Source organism: Rhinatrema bivittatum, chromosome 6 (genome assembly GCF_901001135.1).
Source record: "Rhinatrema bivittatum chromosome 6, aRhiBiv1.1, whole genome shotgun sequence".
Lineage (NCBI taxonomy): Eukaryota > Metazoa > Chordata > Amphibia > Gymnophiona > Rhinatrematidae > Rhinatrema > Rhinatrema bivittatum.
The window spans coordinates 250569219-250589916 of record NC_042620.1 but is presented as its reverse complement, the minus strand read 5'-3'; the positions used below and the strand labels follow the sequence as shown (position 1 = coordinate 250589916).

Below are 20698 nucleotides of genomic sequence, written 5' to 3'. Positions count from 1 at the left end.
CACTGAACCAACGATTCCAAAGTATTATCCATTATGATGCCTAGATCTTTTTCCTGGGTGGTAGCTCCTAATATGGAACCTAACATCGTGTAACTACAGCAAGGGTTATTTTTCCCATCGATAGGGCTGAATTAGCCATGCTGTCTGAGACATCATTGGTGCCCCTTGAGGCGGATCTTCTCCTAGATAGCACAGAGCTTTGCTGTATGTGGCTGTGCATGTCTTCCCGCACAATCGTGTGCCATCTTCTTCTCAGTCCTTTTATTCTTCTGCGCTGCCATCCGCACTCGGAGCATTTTTCTCCTTCTCAGTTTCTTCATTTAAGAAGAGCACCAAAAGCACTTTTCAGTTCTAATATGGCCCCCAAACCACATGGCTTTAAGTACTGTCAGTGCAGTAAGTTATGTCCATCACTGATATACATAACTTGTTATATCTGTCTGGTTCCTGAGCACAACCAATTGACATGCTGCGACTGTGGTTGTATGTCGACCCGGGCCCAGAGGCAGCTCACCTCAGAGAAGGGGGTAATGGCTCCTACGCCCCGGTGTCAGAGCGTCATTCATCGCACGCCACCCTGTGCCCTAAGTCGGACCGCCCAGAGAGGCACAGGAGGGCATTCTCACTGGGACCACAGAGTACAAAGGCCACCAAGAGCTAAACAGTGCTTGCTACCACAGTGCGCTCCCCGCTCCAGGACCTGCCAAGGAATGGGGCATTGGAAGATGTCAGTGGTCTGGGCCTGGGAGTGTCATCAAATCGACAGCACAAAGGCTTCGAAGCCGGCACAGGCAGTGAAGCGCACTAAGCTTGACACACCCCATCGGAGGGAATAGACACTTGCATCAACTCAGGCGCCGAAGCCTACACAACCAAAGGATGCATCTGGAGACTGACGTCTGGATGCATGACGCAACAAGCTGGCAAAGCACTACAAAATGATGTTTGCATCCCCAAAACCACGCACATCAAGGCAGGGCTGGGTAGACCGTGTGTTGACGCAGGCCTACCATTTGAAGCATCGCCCTGCAGCACACTCTATGCAAGGGGCACATCTATCTGCTCCAAAGCAGTGGAGCACCGGGACCCGACCATAAGAAACCGCAAGACCCTCAAATTGTCTTCAGTCCTGAGGAGCTCGCAAAATGGGGTTTTCGGATGTAGACCCTCTCTGACTATCCTGACTCAGGCCTCCTCTGTCTCCTCATGCCGGGACTATTCCATCTCATCCATGTCTAAGCGCAGGAGGATGTCACCCCAGCTGCAAGAGCCTCTCGCCAAGCATCCTAAGCCTCCACAGGAAGTGGAGTCTCTGACTCACCATCCCTGCAGACCAAATTCTGCTATACTAATAGCCGCAGTGCCTCGAACATCCTCAAGGCGAAGATCTATCCCAAGTAGAGGGAAGAAGCATGTAAAGTCTGTGATTCCATCAACTTCCGCTGATGGTTGTTTGGCTGTTCAAGTGATGTCGCATTATTTCCGCAGTTCTGACTAACCTTTTTATCCCTGGAGTCGTGCAGACAGAAGCATCCACCTGCAAGTCCCTCTTCGGAAGAAGGCCTCCCGGGGGACGAATACCCTCCACAGGAGCTCGTTCCATGGGCAGAGATGATGCCCCAGCCGCAATTCTCCCCTCAGCTGAGTTCATGTTCAGAGGTCTCACCCTGCAGCTCTCCAGGTTCGTCCACCGGATTCCCATCCAACCCACTGGAGGAGCTTTCACAGTCATCCTCACCGCTGAAAATCTCTCCTACTCTAAGTTCATAGAGAAGGTGGGGACGCATCTCAACGTAGAGACTAGGAAGGTGCCAGACCCTAGGACCAAAGTTCTAGGCATGTTAATTTTAGAGTTGCCAGCTGAACTGACAGTGCTGCCTTCCTACACTGTGCTAGATGCGGTTCTGGAGAAAACCTGGGAGTCCCCTTTCTCGCATCCGGCCTCCTCCAGAAAGATTGATCTCAAATTTAGGATGAGGATATCACCATACTACAGTGAAGTTCAGCTCCTACGTTCCTCCATCGTAGTAGAGTCGGCCGTGAAAAAGATCAGACTTCACTCTAACCCACCTCCTGGTAAGGACACTCATTATCTAGATGACTTTGGAAAAAGGGCCTTCCAATCCGCCATGCTGAATGTAGATTCAACACCAGTTTTATATTATACATTATCTTTCTTTATAAATGCCTGTAGTCCATCAAGCCTCTGAGGAGGGCACCTCCAGCACCAGACTGCCCCAACAGATACTGGACATAGAAGAGGGGCTATGCTACATCCTCCACACCATCTACGAGTTGTTTGAAATGTCGACATGTGTATCAGCTTCTGCCATAGTGGTTTGTCAGACGACCTGGCTAAGGGCCAGCTCCATCCAGGAAGACGTGCATGAGAAGTTAGCAGACATGCCATGCAAGGGGGACAACCTTTTTGAAGACAAGATTCATGAGACTGTCTCGCAACTGAAAGAGCAACACATGACTGTCTTGTCCATGGCCCCTCACCATTGGAGCAATCTTCTGCAACCCAGAGGTATTATCCAAGCTTCCAAACGTGCCCGTTCCGGCTATATCCCCCTTACAGGGAACCGTTGTTTTCGTAGTTTCAACAGCAGCAGCCGCAGCCAAGGGGCAGACCCGGGGCCAGCTCTAGCAGAGACAGCCGGTGGCCCCTACTTAGAAACCGCAAAGTTGAAATCGGAGGGGTCACCCCTTCCACTCCCAGTGGGGGCAGAATAGCTCATTTCTACAACTCTTGGTCAGCGATAAAATCCAACTGCAGGGTACTGGACATTGTTTGCAGAGGCTACCAGCTCAATTTCAAAAAGATTCCATCTCTGCCTTGCCTCACCGCCTTTCAGCAGAACCAGAAGCAGACGTGACTCCTGTGAACAGAATTCACCTAGATGCTTGTTCAGTAGGACATGCAAGTAGTACCTTCACACAAATGAAACAGGGGCTTCTGTTCCCCATACTTACTCATTACCAAGAAATTGGGTGGCCTCCACCCAATCTTAGACTTACGGGCTCTCAACAAATTCCTTTGCAGGGAGAAATTCAAGATGACGTCCCTAAAGTCTAGTCTTCCATTTCTACAGCCCAATGATTGGATCTGCTCGCTGGACCTCAAGGATGCCTCCTCCCACATTCCGAAGCACCATGCCTTCTGGCGGTACCTATGCTTCCAATCCATTGGGCAGCACTACCAGTACAAGGTGCTACCCTTTGGTCTATACTCCGCCCCTTGAGTCTTCACCAAATGCCTAGCGGTGGTCCTTCCCCGACGAAATGGGATTCAACTATTCCCCAGCTTGGGTCGGTTGGCTTCTGGTAACTTCAGACAAAAAAACTCTCAAGTTGCACTTGATGGACTTGATCAGCTGCTTGCAGGTACTGGGATTCTTAATCAGCTACAAGTCCAACATCCAGTTGACTCAAATCCTGCAGTTCATTGGAGCAGACAGACATGATTCAGGGGAAAGCTTTTTTGCTTGAAGATGGGGCTTGGACCCCGAGCACCCTGTCAGAATGATTTCAGGCCTGTGCACGACCCTCTGCGCACCAGGTCTTAACCCTCCTGGGCTAAATGGCAGTGGCATATATGTGGTGCCTCACACCCAACTACACATGTGTTGCTTGCAATGGGGCCTGAAGTCTCAGTGGACACAGTTCCTTCAATCATGTCACAGAACTCCTCACCAGGGCCATGAAGAGAGACATAGCCTGGTGGCTGTCTCCACTAACACTCACAGAGGAAGCCATATTCCGAAGCCCGGCACACAAATTCATTTTCACCACAGACACTTCTAATGGGGTGGGGAGTCCAGTTCAACCACCTACAAACGCAGGGTTTGTGGTCCGTCTCAGAGCATGCCCAACAGATAAACCTGCTGGAGCTACAGACTGTTCGGAATGCTTTTCTCACCTTTGTTGACCAAGTTCGGGGACGAAGTGTCATGGTTCACATGGACAACCAGGTGGCCATGTTCTACATAAACAAAGGAGGATCAAGTTCCTGGACACTGCAAGGAGGCGATTCAAATTTTGGAATGGACGGAAAAACATGCTGTCTTACTGCAGGCCACCTACCTTCCCGGAATTGTGAACTCAAAAGCAGACCATCTCAGCAGGATATTTCATCCACATGAATAGTTACTAAACCAGAGGGTGATGGACAAACTCTTTGATGAGTGGGGTACCTCATGCATGGGCCCCCTCTTTTTTTTTTTTTGCAGCAGTGATCAACAGGAAGGTTATAAGATTCTGTTCGGTGTTTCCAAGTCCAGAGAAATTTGCACGGGATGCCTTTCTAGTCACATGGAGAAAGGGATTTCTCTATGCTTACCCTCCAATTCTGCTCCTTTCTCGTACCATACAGAAATGCATCATGAATGTCGCTGACCCAAACCTCATAGCTCCAGTGTGACTGAGACAACCCTGATTATGCTTATGTGGCTCGACTGTCCATTGCTCCTCCTATACCACTGGGGGAGGAGGTGGATCTGCTGACTGAAGACGGGGGAAGGTTACTGCACCCCCTATGCACTCCTCGCTTCATCTCACAGCTTGGAGGTTGAAAGGGCAGTACTAAACCATCTCGGCGTGACGTCAGACTTCCAAAATGTCCTGATATTGTTACACAGGGTTTCTACTCAAAGAACTATGAATTCAAGTGGCACTGTTATACAACCTGGTGCTGTGTCAAACGGGTAGACCCGTTTTCCTGTTTGCCAGAAACTCTCCTAGATTACCTGCACACACTTTACCAGCCTCAGTCAGGATTCACAGTGCCATAGCAGCCTATCATCACACAGCGGTCTCCCAATTTCAAACTACCCATTGGTGTCTCACTTCATGAAGGGACTCTTGCATCTCAGGCCTCCAGTAACCAATCCTCTGGTTCCCTGGGATCTTAATCTGGTTCTGGAACAGCTCATGCTCTTGCCGTTTGAACCAATGGACAGTTGTCACATGAAGTATTTGACCTGGAAGGTGGTATTCCTGGTCGCTCTAACTTCTGCAAGGCGGGTCAGTGAATTGCAAGCCCTGGTTCACTATTCTCCATATCTGTAGTTCTACCACGACAAGAACAACAGACTCGCCCCTCCTTCCTTCCCAAGGTAGTTTCAGCTTTCCGTTTGAACCAAATCATAACATTGACAACATTTTTCCTAAAGCCTCATGGCAATGATAGAGAGTGTTTTCTGCATACTCTGGATTGCAAAAGAGCTCTGGCTTACTACAAACGTACAACGAAAGCTGAAAACAGAACTTTGCAACTCTTTGTTTCTTTCAGTCCTAAGGTACCTGGTCTTCCAGTGGCAAAGAGAACCCTCTTGAACTGGATAACGCAATGTATTCAATTCTGCTATTCCAAGCATTCGACATAACATCCTAGAAAGGTCAAAAGGCACATCAGGTCCGGGCGATGGCTGCTTCAGTAACGTACCTTTGGACATTTACAAAGCAGCCACTTGGTCTTCACTACATACCTTCACATCTCATTACTGCCTAGACCAGCAAGCATGCTCAGATGCAGCACAGATTGGGCACACAACAATCAGAAGCAGTTTAAAAAACAAAAAACACGTAAGATTCAACCCTTTGCTGGGGATTCCCAGACAGTATGGTTAATTCAGCCCTGCTATTGACAGGGGAAAAAAAGCAAGTTTGCTTTACCATAAATGGTGTTTTCCATAGATAGCAGGATGAATTAGCCATGCTGACCCACCCGCCTCCCTGGATAGCCTCCGGAGCATCCACTCCGGATGCTTTTGCTATGTTAAAGACTGAGGAGAAGATAGTGCTTGATCCCGCGGTAAGATGTGTGCAGCACACAGAGCAAAGCTCTGATCTCTAGGAGAAGCTCCACCTCAAGGGCTGCCGGAGGACATCCCAGACAGCATTGCTTATTCATCCTGCTATCTACGGAAAACACTGTTTACGGTAGAAAACTTGCTTATCTTTACTTATTTGTCTTTTTTTTTTTTTTTTTTTTTTAAAGGGGATTCTCTTACCTCTTGAAAAATACCATTTACATGTTGTTGATTAGATCCCTTTTTTTGTTGGAAGACAAACTTTTCTCTTTATAGAGAAAATTGTTGCTTACCTGTAACAGGTGTTCTCCATCGACTGCAGAATAATCAGCCATATATTCCCTTCCACCTCCCCTTTTGTGTTTGGTTTACTAAACTTTTATATAGAATGAGGGGATCCCTGAGGCAGCAGGACAGGAAGTCTTGCGCAGGTCAAAGAAAGCTTTCTAGGTTTTCTTTAGCTTGCTGTAAAATGCTCTCTGTGCCATCTCATTTATGTAGCTGATTACTTTGTTCTCCTAAGAAAACATCTGCTACAGTTAAACAAATAATTTTTTGTTAAGCCTTTTCATGTCATTTGTAGAGAAAAACATTGATTTTTTTGTCCTCTGTGTTTTTTGGTATTTGTAGGCCAAATTGGCACTACATCTTCCAGAATATATCAGGAGAGGGCTAGAGGTGGACTTTAGTCACCAAATTGAATCTCATCCAGATTTTCATTTTCAAATCATGACTGCGGCAACTATGATGGGGACGTCCATGGCTTCTTGAGAGCTCTGTGAAATGTATAAAAAACATGTAATAATGCTTTAGGGGAAAATCATTCCTCTGTTAATTCATTCATTTGTACTCCCACAGGTCTCAGTGAGCACAGACTGAGGACCTCTGCAGCACCTGACTATGTACAATGGCATTGGCCTCCCAACCCCCCGGGGCAGTGGCACCAACGGCTACGTTCAGCGCAACCTCTCTGCCTTGCGGCACAAGAAGGATCGTACAGACTACAAATCTGAGGAGGAGCTGCGGAAGTTGGATTCACTGATGGTTAAGAAGCCTAACCAGGAGATCTTGGATCACGAGCGCAAGCGCAAGGTGGAGCTGAAGTGTCTTGAACTGGAAGAGATGATGGAGGAGCAGGGGTAAGAAAAACATGGTCATTCCTTCCCATTCCCTTCTTTCTTTTCCCTTATGGTTTTTGGAACTGCATGAAATAATGGAAGGAACATACATTGTATCTTTCCCTCCTTTTTTGCCTCTCTTGTTTTGATTCTGGAAGATAGTAATGCACTCATTCGTTTTCCCTCTCCCCATACAGTCTGTTTCTTTTCTTTCTCCTCCCTCAGGGCAAGGTTTGATTTGTGTGGTTGCCCATATTTGCTCTCTTTTCTCCAAATTTGCTCTCATTCTCCTTTGACAAGCAGGGCTGATTAGACATGACGCATGGATGATGTCATTCGAAAGTGCTGAAAAGGACCCACCTCTCTAGCTCAGTAAAGTTTTATTTCTGAGCATGCACTAGAGCGCATGCTGCCTTGTGAGCTCCACAGTCCTTTTTTGAGTGGGGGGGTCTTATCTTCCAAAGGGACATTATTCTCTTTCTCATATTTTTTTTTTTTATCTTCCTTTATGACTTATCTTCATGTTTTGTGTTTTGCTGCCCTTGGCAGCCCCTCAAATGGCTCAAATTAAAAAGTAAGGTATTTTTATGATGTCTGCTTCCAGTAAGCCCATACTTCAAAGACTATGTCCATGGCTGCAGGATACCCATCACTGATGGCCACATCTTCTGTTAAGAGTGCCTGTGTCTGGACCATGACTCTGCAAACTGCTACTAGTGTGCCCAAACATTAACCAAAACCAAGTGGAATCAGGTGCGGGAAATGGTGGAGCTCTGCAGGTCAGTCGAGATGGAGCTGCATTTCTTCCTGGAATGGAGACTCCTTGGATTTCCTCAATGCTGAGTCAAGCAGGGGCTCCTTGAGCAGGGCTCCCCAGCTTGCAGTACCAGACTCCGGATCCACTGTAGCCATGGAGTTGAGCAAGGCACAGAAATGCTGTGTACCGGAGCAGATGCAGTTCCGAACCTCATTCCCATCACGATGCTGGACGTCACCTAGAAAGAAGAAAAGCTCTTTGGTATTATCAGCACAGCTGGCACCTTGGGTGCAGAAGTGCCCAATGCCTCCAGCGTTGTTGAAGCACCTAGCACCATCTGTACCGAAGTCCACAATGTTGTTGGTGCATGACTTCCAGGTGCCGTATGCACATGAATGCTCTGTGCCATTGATGCAAATGTTTGTGCAGTTGGCACCATTGAGGCCTGTAGTAATTCCAGTACCGATGAGGCTTGGAAAAGGCTCTGTGCAGGTGCCTTTATCACCATTTCTTCTATCTGAACTGTAGGCACACCAAACTCCTGTCAGTCATTTGCTTTGAGCACCCAGCCAAGATCCCTCCCTCTGTGTCTGGAGACACCAGATCCTATCTACTACTTCATCTCCGTGCGCACCCCGCACCCCCCCCCCTCCCCCCAGTGCAGCTAGCTCAGGAGGTGTCCAGTACATGCTTCTTGAGAAAATGACACTGTATTAGTCTCAGAAGATGTCTTTTCTCTGAGGACAGGCAGGATGTCAGCACTGACATATGGGTGCCATCATCAGATGGAGCCCGACATGGAAAACTTATGTCAAAGTTTCTAGAACTTTGAGCCTCTCTGAGAATGCCCAACATGTCATTATGTCACTCAATACCAAGGGTCCCCTTGGTATTGTTTTCACAGAGCTTCATGATCATGAGCAGTTTAGTGTCTCTTTCATGTTTTTTTTTTCACTGTCTTTCTAGCAAGTTCCTGTCATTGATGCGGAGACCCTTGGTCTTTTATCCCCTTGGTTGTTTTATTCTGGTTTCTTGGCGTTTCAGTGCCCACCAGTCATCGTTTGTCTCCACCATCGAGTTTGATTTGTTATCCCTTTTATTTCATGCCTAATTGTTCTTGTCCGGTTTTAAGGCTTGCCCCCTGTGTTCGAGGACTATGTTAATCACAGATCCCCATGATCAATGTGTCCTCTGCCTGGAGGCATCACATGATGTCTGGGATTGCAGCAAGTGCACCTAGCTGACCCCTAAAGGACCTAAGATACAACCCGGGAAGATGGAGCAACTCTTTGGGTTGGAGAGGGCCTGTCAATTGACATGGACATTGAAACATTGATATTGAGAGAGCCGTCTGTTCCAATGATGCTGATGGCTGCCGGGGATGCTCCAGATTGAAGACATCAGATTCGTCATCTTCAACTTGACACCAAGGAAGGGACTGAACCGAGCGTTGAAGGGAGCTGAAGAAGCATCTGCATCTGTCTACGTTGATGCACCACTTAGGCTGTAAATTTCTCGAAGCATCCCCGTGGCAAGTATTACCAATCCTCCAGCAATGCCCAGGGTTCACGACTGTCTCCTCAGACTCCAGTGCCTGCCACTTATCCTCCTTTTGCTTCTGAAACGCATGTGTTCACAACTCCTGGATCCCATTCAGTATTGGTATCAGCGATCTTTGAGGGGGAGTAGGAGAGACTATGGAGAAGGTGATGTGCATTCTGGGTGTCATGGCTTCGTCCCTCATCAAGCCACTGTTGGAATCCCTTCACACACTCAATGGTGCCTTACTGACATAGCTTGTGTCCAGTTCCCAACGGGGCATTGGAGACACCACCAGCTGATCCGGAGATGATACACAGCTCCTTGGAGGAGGAAGCTTGTTTGGAGACAGCCCCCACAGCCAGCAGAGCGGATACCCATATTGCTGGTGGGAGGCAGAGCGCCAGAGCCCTGTTCTTGCCATCGGGCAGTGAGAATGAGAGTCCCTATGAATCCTGGAGGGATGACACCTCTGATGTCTCAAATGATGCATCGGAGGATCTTCCTTCAGAACTGTCTCCTCCTGCCGACAGAAGAAAGTCTCCTCTGGAAGACCTCTCCTTCGTAAGATTTATCCTGGAGATGGAGGAGACCATCCTGTTTTAGTTGAAAATGGAAGAGGATACCCGGCACAAAATGCTGGATAACCTCCAGTTTTTGGAGCCTCCTAATGAGGTCGTGGCAGTCCCAATGCACGAGATCTTTGTGGAATTACTGTTGAGGATATGGGAATACCCTCTCAGTTCCTCCTGTCAACATGAAAGCAGATGCGGTGTATCTTGTCCAAAAGGCTCTCAGATTTGACAGGGCTCAGCTACCACACCAGTCTGTGGTTGTCGAATCCACTCTCAAGAAGGCCAAGCGCATTTGAACCCATTCCTAGACACCCCTGGGGAAGGATCAGAGGGCCATGGGCCCTCTTGAGAGAAAGGTGTTTAAAGGCACCATGCTCATTGCCCGCATAGCGCCCTACCAGCTCTACATGAGCCGGTCTGTGTGGAACAGTCTGAAACAGGTGCAGGGGGTGGCTTTGCAGTTGCCTCAATAGCATCAGAATACTCTTGAGTCGCTAGTTCAAAAGGGCCTGAAGTGTGGAAAACACAGGGTCCTAGTGGACTATGATGTTTTCGAAACTGCATTGAGGGTTTTTTCATCTGGAGTTGGCACCCGCACACTCACATGGCTTTTGGCAAAAAAGAAGGTGCAGTCCGAAGTTGTGTTGCCCCTGCATGACATGCAGCAAGTCAGTCAGAGTTCTCTCCGACAATGTGACCACAGTGGCTTACGTCAATCGCCAGGGTGAAACCCAGAGTCATCCAGTGGCGTCGGAAGCTCGTCTGTTGATCTCGTGGGCCAAACAGAACTTAGCATAGCGGCATCTCACATAGCCGGAGTGGAAAACGTCCATGTGGATTTTCTCAGTCAACATTCTCTAGATCCCGGAGAATGGGAGCTCTCGGAGGAAGCCTTTCAGATTCTCTGCACTTGGTGGGGCACGCCAAGTATGGATCTGATGGCGACATTCAAGAATTCCAAGGCTCCTCGCTTCTTCGCTTGTCGGCGGGACACAGGAGTGGAGGGAGTGGACGCTCTGGTTCTTCCCTGGCCAACCGATGTTCTTTTGTATGTGTTTCCACCTTGGCCTCTCATAGGCTGGATCCTTCGCCGCATAGAATTACATCCGTCGGAGGTGATTCTGATATCTCTAGAGTGGCCGAGACGGCCCCTTACGGTTTCAAGCCTAGCCGAATCTGATTCATCAGGGTCCCGTTTGTTTAGACCAGGTCGAGTGCTTTTGTCTAGCGGAATGGCTTTTGAGAGGAAGCGGCTGAAGTCCAGAGGGTACTCGGATGCCGTTGTGACAACGTTATTGCGCTCACGGAAGACTTCTACGTTTTTATCTTATGTACGAATGTGGAAGGTCTTTGAGGCATGGTGTCTTGACCGGGGTGTCCTACCTACTCGGGCGGGGATACCAGACATTTTGAGTTTCCTTCAGGCTGGTCTGGCAAAGGGCTTGTCATGTAGTTCTTTGCAGGTGGCTGCCCTCAGCTCTTTACGAGGTAATATTCAAGGAGCAGGTTTAGCGGCACATCCCGATGTCGCTCGTTTTCTGCGTGGGGCAAAGCATTTGCGTCCTCCTGTGAGGCAGCCGTGTCCATCTTGGAATCTAAATTTAGTTCTTAAAGCTTTGTGTGTGGCTCCTTTTGAACCTCTCCGTAGAGCGACCTTGAAGGACCTCACTTTGAAAGTGGTGTTCCTGATAGCGATTGGCTCTGCACGCCGGCTGTCGGAGATTCAGGCCTTGTCATGTAGAGAGCCCTTTTTGAGAATTTCGGACTCTGGCACATACGATGCCTTCCTTTCTTCTCAAGGTGGTGTCCTCCTTTCATCTCAATCAGTTGGTGGAGCTACCTTCCTTTTCCGACTTGGATAGGGGGGATCTCTTGACTAAGGATTTACGGATGTTGGATATTCGTAGGGCTTTGATACGCTACCTGGAGATTACCAATGGTTTTCGAATTTCGGATCACCTCTTTGTGCTCTGGAGTGGGCCAAGAAGGGGCAACATGGCATCTAAGACTACCATTGCTTGGTGGCTAAAGGAGGCCATAAATTCGGCCTATCTTTTAAGCAGTCGGTCTTTGCCAGATGGTCTTCGGGCTCATTCGACTCGTGCCCAAGCTGCCTCCTGGGTGGAATGTTAACTGATTTCACCTGAGGAAATTTGTAGAGCGGCTACTTGGAAGTCATTACATACGTTTGCCAGGCATTATCGCCTGGATGTCCGGGATTCTGGGACAGCTGGTTTTGGAGAAGGTGTGCTCAGAGCTGGCCTCTCCGGATCCCATCCCAAGTAAGTAAAGCTCTGGTACATCCCAGGAGTCTGGACTGATCCGGGTACGTACAGGGAAAAGAAAATTGGTTCTTACCTGATAATTTTCGTTCCTGTAGTACCACGGATTAGTCCAGAGTCCCACCCATTTGACACTTGAAGGTAATGGAGAGTCAGCACTGTTTTTTCTTTCTTGTCTCGACAGTTCATTCGAGTTTTTTCCCGACTAACTCGGGTTCTGTACTCATATGGGGGTTCATGAGCCAGTTTCAGGTTACTGTACATAGTTTGGGTTGTTTTGGATCCATTCTGCTTTGACATTAAGTAATACTGCCAGACTGTAGGTGGCACCATCCTATATAAGGCAGAGTTTTGTCCCCATCTGTGGGGGCAAAACCCAGGAGTCTGGACTGATCCATGGTACTACAGGAACGAAAATTATCAGGTAAGAACCAATTTCCTGGCGTGTAGCCAGATGGACTCAGAACGAATGTGTATAGTATGCTCGTGCTAGCAGTTGGAGACTGATCTGACGTCAGCACGTGTATATATACCCCCACAGGAAGCGTAGCAACTCAGTAATTTCCGTCTCCAAAGCAGTTTGGAGAGCCTGCACGCTCGCTGAGCGTGTTTCCAATCTACTTTCTATTTTCTACTTTCTTCTTACTAAACTTCTACAGCAACATCGAGCCCCGCACTCCTGCAGTGATACCCTTGGGGTCCCTCCCCCAGTTGAGTTTCCCGGGGTGATTTCCGTGATCCCCCGGAGGTTTAAGACCTCGGTCCGGTGGCCGACTCGCGGCAGGGACGTAGCCCCCGGGCGAGGCTCGGGCGTGGCGAGAGAGGCGCCTCGGTCCCGGCGTGGACGAGGCAGCGGGTGCATTTCCTCAAACGCGGCGGTGAAGGTACTTGCCCTCTCCCCCTGCAGCCGGAGACCGCCCGGGTTCCAGCCGGGAAGCGCCGAGGATCAGGTAAGGCGTACATCTCTTCGAGGAACGAGGATCGGCGGCGTGGCCTGTAGGCAGCATGCCGTGGTGGGCGCCATTTTGTTGGCCTTATTCGGGTATTGTGCGCCCGTGATAGGCGCCTGTCTATGACTAAGCGCATATTATATGTCATTGTGCGTGTATTGCTAACCGCATATTGCTGAGAGCATATCGGATATCATAAAGCGTATATTGCTAAGCCGCATATTGCTGAGAGCATATTGGATATCATTGAGCGTATATTGCTAACCGCCTATTGCTGAGAGCATATTGAATATCAGTGAGCATATATTGCTGCCGCATATTATTGAGCGCCTGTTATATTAAGCATATGTTGCTGCCGCATATTATTGAGCGCCTGTTGTATTGAGCGCCCTTTTGCTGCCGCATATTGAGCGCATATTGCTGCTGCATATTATTCAGCGCATATTGTATTGGGCGTATATTCCTCGATGGAACAGAACGCCTCAACGTCTTCAGCGGCGGCGCCTCCTGATTCCGGCATTAAAGCCCTCGGCCTCTGCTCAGCATGCCAGCTTAGAGCCACGCACAGGGAAGAGCCAGGCTCCCTTTGTGCCCAATGTGAGGAGGCCGTGGGAGCCTCGGGCCAGGACCAGTCTCAGCCACGGTTTGCTGACAGTTCCCCAGGGGCTACCCCGGATTTAGCGGGCGGTCTCGACCAACCTGGGATCCCGGGGGACCTGGTACCCCGGCGATTAGAGACCGCTTCCATTTCCTGGGTGGATCTCTTTAAGAGAATTCATGCTTTTGTCCAGATGCAAACAGCTTCCCGTCCAGTTCCTGCTGTTCCTGTTGCTGCTGCTGCTGCTGCTGCTGCGGTTGCGGCTCCAGCGGATCCTGTCCCTGGACTTTCACGCCCTTATCGTGGGCAGGACTTCCCGCCTCCAGACAGTCCGGTTCAGACAGACCCTGATGTTTCACCGGACGAGTCCGAACTCCCGGAGGAGGGGGAACTTCCCTCCGGGATTGAGCCATAGAGAACCATGAGGCGGTTCTTCCCTAAAGAGGATCTCTCCGACCTGGTATCCCAGTGCCTGGCGGAGTTGGATATTACAGGTCCCAGCGCTATGGTACCTTCTGCGCAGAACCCTCTGCTGGAAGGTCTTCGTCCTACAGCCCGCCATTTTCCATTCTTGCAAGCAGCACAACAACTGATAGATTTGGAATGGGCCGCACCAGCGGCCTCATTCAAAGGGGGTCGGGCCCTGACAGGCATGTACCCCCTGGCACCGGCTATTCAGGAACTGCTGGCATGCCCTCAGGTGGACGCCTTGATTAGCGCTGTGGTCAAGCGCACTACCATTCCAGTTGAGGGGGGGGGGCGGCCCTCAAGGAGCCTCATGACCGGCGACTGGACACCATTCTGAAACAGACCTTTGAGGTGGCAGCTTTATCTTTGCGGATCGCAACCTGCTGCACAGTGGTGATGCGTTCCTGTTTGTCACAGGTCAGGAACAATGCTCCAGCAGCAGACATGGAGTCAGCTCTCTCGTTCCTCACGGATGCGGCATCTGACCTAGTCCGTACAACAGCCAAGGGGATCTCATCCTCCGTAGCCGCCAGGAGGCAGCTCTGGATACGGAATTGGTCAGCCGATGCTCCTTCGAAGACACGTCTCACCAGAATGCCCTTTAAGGGCTCTTTTCTGTTTGGCAGCAACCTTGACAGACTGGTCAGCACATGGGGCGCCTCTCCAGTACCTCGACTACCGGAAGATCGGTTCAGAAGGAATCAGCGTGCCTTTCCAAGGCCCTCCAGGGGTAGAAGCTCCCAGCGCTTCATTCCCTATTGGAGTCGCTACCAGACACCTCGTCCTCAGGCCAGGAACCAGTCCTTTCGGACCAAGCAGCGCAAGAGGGGAGCCGGCCCGGGTTCCGATCCCGGCCGTGCCTCACAATGAGAATCCGCCGATCCGTCTGGGGGACGGAGCCATAGGGGGCAGATTAACCCTCTTCTACCCCAGATGGGTCGAGATTACGTCGGACCAGTGGGTCCTCGCCATCATCCGGGAGGGGTATTATCTGGACTTTCATCATCTCCCCCCGGTCAGGTTTGTGGAATCTTCATGTCCCATACACAAGAAGGCAGCATTGGAAGCTACCTTGGCGAGGCTCCTGTCCTTGAAAGCCATCATCCCAATACCTGCCTGGGAAGTGAATTCTGGACACTATTCCATTTATTTCATGGTACCCAAGAAAGAGGGCACTTTACGGCCCGTGTTTTACCTCAAGTCAGTCAATCGTTACTTAAGGGTCCCGAGGTTTCGCATGGAAACTCTGCGCTCAGTCAAAAACGCAGTACAGCCAGGAGAATTCCTCACGGCCTTAGACTTGTCAGAAGCCTACCTGCGTATCCCGATCCATCCGGATCATCAGCGCTACCTACGCTTCAAGGTTCTGGGTCGCCACTTCCAATTCCGGGCTCTGCCCTTCGGGTTAGCCACGTCGCCGCGGACCTTCACCAAGGTGGTTGTAGTGGTGGCAGCGGCGCTCAGACGGGAAGGAATCCTCGTCCATCCCTACCTGGACGATTGGCTGATCAGGGCGAAATCACGGGAGGAGAGCCATCGGGCAACCAACAGAGTGATCGCCCTTCTGGAAAGCCTGGGATGGGTAGTCAACCTCAACAAGAGTTGCCTACGGCCTTCCCAATCACTGGAATACCTGGGAGTATAATTCCACACCCAGGCAGACAGTCAGTCTCACGACCAAGAGAAGGTTAAAACTTCAGATGCGTCTCCGGTCCTTGAGAGCCAGCCGGCCCATAGCTTGGGATTATCTGCAGGTTCTCGGCCTCATGGCCTCCACCCTGGAAGTGGTCCCCTGGGCAAGGGCCCATATGAGACCTCTACAACACTCCCCGCTCTCGCACTGGAGCCCCCGCTTCCGGAATTATTCCACGCACCTACCTCTGCCGGCCAGAGTGAGGGACCCAGTTACGGTGGTGGTTGCAGTCCAACCACACAAGCAGGGGGTCGAAGATGTCCTCCCCCACGTGGACTCTGCTCACCACAGATGCCAGCCTGAGCGGCTGGGGAGCACACTGCGAAGAACTCACCGCACAAGGGCGGTGGAACAGAGGAGAGACGGGGTGGAACATCAACCGTTTAGAGGCACGAGCAGTCCGGTTAGCCTGCCTACAGTTTGCTCACAGACTGCGGAATCGAGCAGTCAGAGTGATGTCCGACAACGCCACCACGGTGGCATACATCAACCGTCCGGGCGGAACCAGAAGCCGACAGGTATCTCTAGGGATAGCCCCGCTGATGACTTGGGCAGAAGCGAATCTTCAGGACATCTCTGCCGTCCACATTGCCGGGAAGGACAACACCACGGCAGACTTCCTCAGCAGAGAGAGCCTAAATCTGGGAGAATGGCAGCTGTCACCCACAGCCTTCCAGATGATTGTGGATCACTGGGGGATTCCGGACAAGGACTTATTAGCGGACAGGTCCAATGCGCAAGTACCCAGATACTTCAGCCGCAAGCGAGATCTGTTCTCACAAGGGATCGATGCCCTGGTTCAGCCGTGGCCTCCAGGGACTCTGCTATACGCCTTTCCTCTGTGGCCTCTGCTGGGCGCCATCATCCACAAGATTCAGAAGCACCGGGGCCTAGTTCTTCTAGTGGCACCAGATTGGCCAAGAAGACCTTGGTACGCGGACATAAGAAGACTGCTGGCAGGGGAGCCTCTTCCCCTGCCTCCTCTCCGGGACCTTCTACGTCAAGGGCCCATCCTCCACCAGGATCCAGCTCAATTCTCTCTTACGGTCTGGCCATTGAGAGGGCTAGACTGAAGAAAAGAGGTTACTCGGAGCCCGTGATAGATACACTCCTCCGAGCTCGCAAGTTTTCCTCATCCCTTACCTATGTCAGGATCTGGAGAGTATTTGAAGCATGGTGCGATACTCATGGCACCAACCCACATGCGACTACAATTCCTATTGTTCTGGATTTTCTACAGGATGGGCTTCAGAAGGGTCTCTCCCTAAGCTCCATCAAGGTTCAGGTGGCTGCGCTGTCTTGCTACGGTCCCAGGAGGGATGGCAAGACCATTGCCACGCATCCAGATGTTTCCCGCTTCCTGAAAGGAGTCAAGCACATTCGTCCGCCACTGAAGTGGCCTGTGCCCTTATGGAACCTTAACCTTGTTTTGGATTTCCTCGCGGGATCCACCTTCAGACCCCTTCGGGGCGTGTCCCTCCGTTCTCTAAGCTTGAAGATGGTGTTCTTACTGGCGGTGTGTTCAGCACGCCGCATCTCAGAGCTACAAGCACTGTCCTGCTGTGATCCCTTTCTCAGAATCACTCCAGAGGCTATCCATCTCCGCATGGTTCCCTCCTTTCTGCCTAAAGTGGTCTCCCAATTTCACCTCAACCAAACCATATCCTTGCCTACTACGGCGGGTTTGAAGAAATCAGAAGAAGGGCGTTTACTACGCCATCTCGACATCGGCAGATTGCTGCCCAGATATCTGGAATTGACACAAGAAGTACGAAAGACGGACCATCTGTTCGTCCTACACAGCGGAAAGAAACAAGGTGAAGCGGCCTCTCGGCCCACCATCGCCTGCTGGATTAAAGAAGTTATCAGAGCAGCTTACGTAGAGGCCGGGAAGTCACCGCCTCTACAAGTCAAGGTGCATTCTACCAGAGCACAAGCAGCATCTTGGGCAGAATCCAGGATGCTGTTGCCTGCAGACATATGTAGAGCAGCGACATGGTCCTCCCTCCATACCTTTTCCAGGTTCTACCGTCTGGATGTCCAGGCCAGGGAGGACACAGCATTTGCGAGGGCAGTCCTACACGGTCCTCAGGCAGCCACCCGCCCAGGCTGGGAGTAAAGCTTTTGTACATCCCATTCGTTCTGAGTCCATCTGGCTACACGCCAGGAAATGTTGAGATTACTTACCTGATAATTGCCTTTTCCTTAGTGTAGACAGATGGACTCAGCATCCCGCCCAGCTGCCAGTGTACATGGGTTTCACCGATTCAAGGTAAGCCATGTCATTTGTTTACATAAGAGCGTCCCCTTCGCCAGGTGTCGACGCCTTCCGGTTGTGACTGCTGGTGGTCTCCAGCTACTATCAATCGGTCAGGGGAATCCTGTTTCACTATTTCACTGAGCGTCAGTACACACATCCATAACAGCTTTTGCAAGGAAGATTACTGAGTTGCTACGCTTCCTGTGGGGGTATATATACCCGTGCTGACGTCAGATCCGTCTCCAACTGCTAGCACGAGCATACTATACCCATTCGTTCTGAGTCCATCTGTCTACACTAAGCCTAAAAGCTTTCTCCATTGAAGAAATCTGCAAAGCTATAACTTGGTCGTCGTGTCCCACTATTGTCTGGACAATCTGTCAAGAAATTAGAGTAACGCTGGGCAAACAGTTTTTTGTGCAGCCTGTTCACACTCTCTATGGATTGTTTATTCATCAAATATTCCGCCATGTGACCCTTAACTTGGGACTCCTCATGTGTCATGGCTAATTCAGCCCTGCTTTAACGGAGAAAGCAAGTTTACTTACCATAAACGGGGTTCTCCATAGACACAGGATAAATTAGCCATGTTTGATATTTGCCCATCTCCTTAAGCTAATCTCTACAGTGGACTGAGGAACTCTCAAAGTCTCCCACATGCTCATTAGTAAAACTTTACTGAGCTAGAGAGATGGCTCTGTTTGGCATCATCGGATGATATTACCCATGTGTAATGGTTAATTCATTCTGCTGTCTATAGAGAACTTTGATTATGGTGAGCAAACTTGCTTTTTGGCAGGAAATATATTCACTGATACAGGGTTGTTGTTTGTGTATTGTACAATTTATATAATTATTTGAATGTTGTTAATTCTAAAGAAACACTGCAGCAGTTTGCAATATGAAACTTTATTGAGAGAGAGACAGAGACAAAGGGGATAGAGACAGAGTACAGAGACAAAGGGACCGGAACAAAGTACAAGGAAAATAGTTTGTTCCAGGGAGCAACAGGTCTATACAACTGTATAATCATCCAGTCACTCAATGTTCCAGTAATATGCATAACCTTATATACCCTTCATACTGACCAATCAGAGCATATCCAGAGTGTTGTTTCTAGATAAGTGCAGGGCATCTAATTTGGGAATGTATTAGACCAATCAGCTAATGGGTCTGGCGTGTTGGCTGGCTGCATTCCAGCACGTAGTCAGAGTCCTCTGCATTCTTTGTCTAACACTGGTATACAGGAATACAGCACAAATGGATGTCAGAAAGACAGTGCATACCTACAATGTTTTAGATACCAACATGCCACGTGAATTTCACAAAATCATAACTGTTTACAAGGTAAACTCACATATAACATTATAACAATTATTTCTTAAAAGCACTGGGGCTGGTTTTCTTGTGTTTGTGATAAGACTGGCCTTTCCCATCTTTTTCCTTGTTTCCGGTTTGCTTACTTGTCATGTCTGTCTTTTTCATACTGCAGGTATGCGGAGGAAGAGATTCAGGAAAAGGTGGCTACCTTTAGACAGATGTTGTTAGAGAAGGACCTGGCCCTAGCTAAGGAACAAGAAACACAGAAAATGAAGTAAGTTCCTGCTGTGAAAAGAGAGGATACAGCCTTCGGATATGCTATAACTAACAAGTTCCAAGAGTTAGGTATGTCTACAGAGGCTTACCTTATTTTTCTCCTGCAGTGTTTTGGAGACACATCAACTGGCAGAAGCAAATGAGAAGAAAAATGAGCGACTGCGGGCTGCTTTTGGCATCAGTGAAAACTATGTGGATGGGAGCTCATTTGACCCCAGCCGACGAGCAAAGGAGGAAGCGACTGTGGTGACACAACAGCAGGAGCCAAAGCATAGGTAAGGGGAGAGTGGGGGTCAGAGCAAATGGAAGAGGTGAGTGTTCAGTTTATAAAGTGAGTGAAAAAAACAGGATAGATACAAGGAATGAGAGAGAAAATATAAGGGAAGGAAGAGGATATGGATGCCAAGATATCCTCTTTTTGGACAGAGCGAGAGAAAGTAGACAGTATGAGGGACATAGATGATATGAGGGAAGTTGTTGAGGAAGATTACAGACTTCGTTGAGTGGCTTGTTGGAAGGCTGCGGGCAGCAGACACCAATTTGACCTGGCTCCTACTCCTCATGTCCCCTCCTAGCATCTTATGTATGCAGATGGAGTCTAGGCATGCTCAGCATGGACACCATTGAAGTATAGCACAGTTCTGCTTCTACACTCCTGAGGAGTGGTACTGCATATCTTTGAACCATTTGTGAAGGGGAATGGGTTATGTATATTTTAATTGTAAATCATCTAGAACCTTGGCAGTAAAAAAAAAATCCATAATAAAGTATAATGAAGATAGAACATATCTAGCATATTTTGTAGAAATATTTATGGTTCTGCAGCTTCTATTAAATCTTGATCATATGAGCATGGAGGGTAAGGGAAGATCAGATATGGTAATCTTGGTTTTGTCATTGTAATGCACATTGTCCCTTCTATCACATTTTATTCCTTAATGCAGCTTGGCAGAAGATTTGGGCAGTTCCCGCTCTCCCTCACGCTCACCTGTCAAACAGAAGAAAAAGAAAAAGAAGAAGGACCGAGGGAGGTAAGTAAAAGGCTTTTC

General features: G+C 49.4%; 1 protein-coding gene across 2 annotated transcripts in view; it reads left to right on the top strand.

The window, feature by feature from the left end:
• SRRM2 (serine/arginine repetitive matrix 2) overlaps positions 1 to 20698 on the top strand; it is a 225768-nt gene that overhangs the window by 71759 nt on the left and 133311 nt on the right. For both annotated transcript variants that reach the window (XM_029606781.1, XM_029606782.1), the window contains 4 exons: positions 6672 to 6952; positions 19546 to 19647; positions 19757 to 19924; positions 20594 to 20680. In XM_029606781.1, coding sequence (XP_029462641.1) covers positions 6714 to 6952; positions 19546 to 19647; positions 19757 to 19924; positions 20594 to 20680 — 596 coding nt within the window. In that variant the 5' untranslated portion in view covers positions 6672 to 6713. The remainder of the gene's footprint in view (positions 1 to 6671; positions 6953 to 19545; positions 19648 to 19756; positions 19925 to 20593; positions 20681 to 20698) is intronic.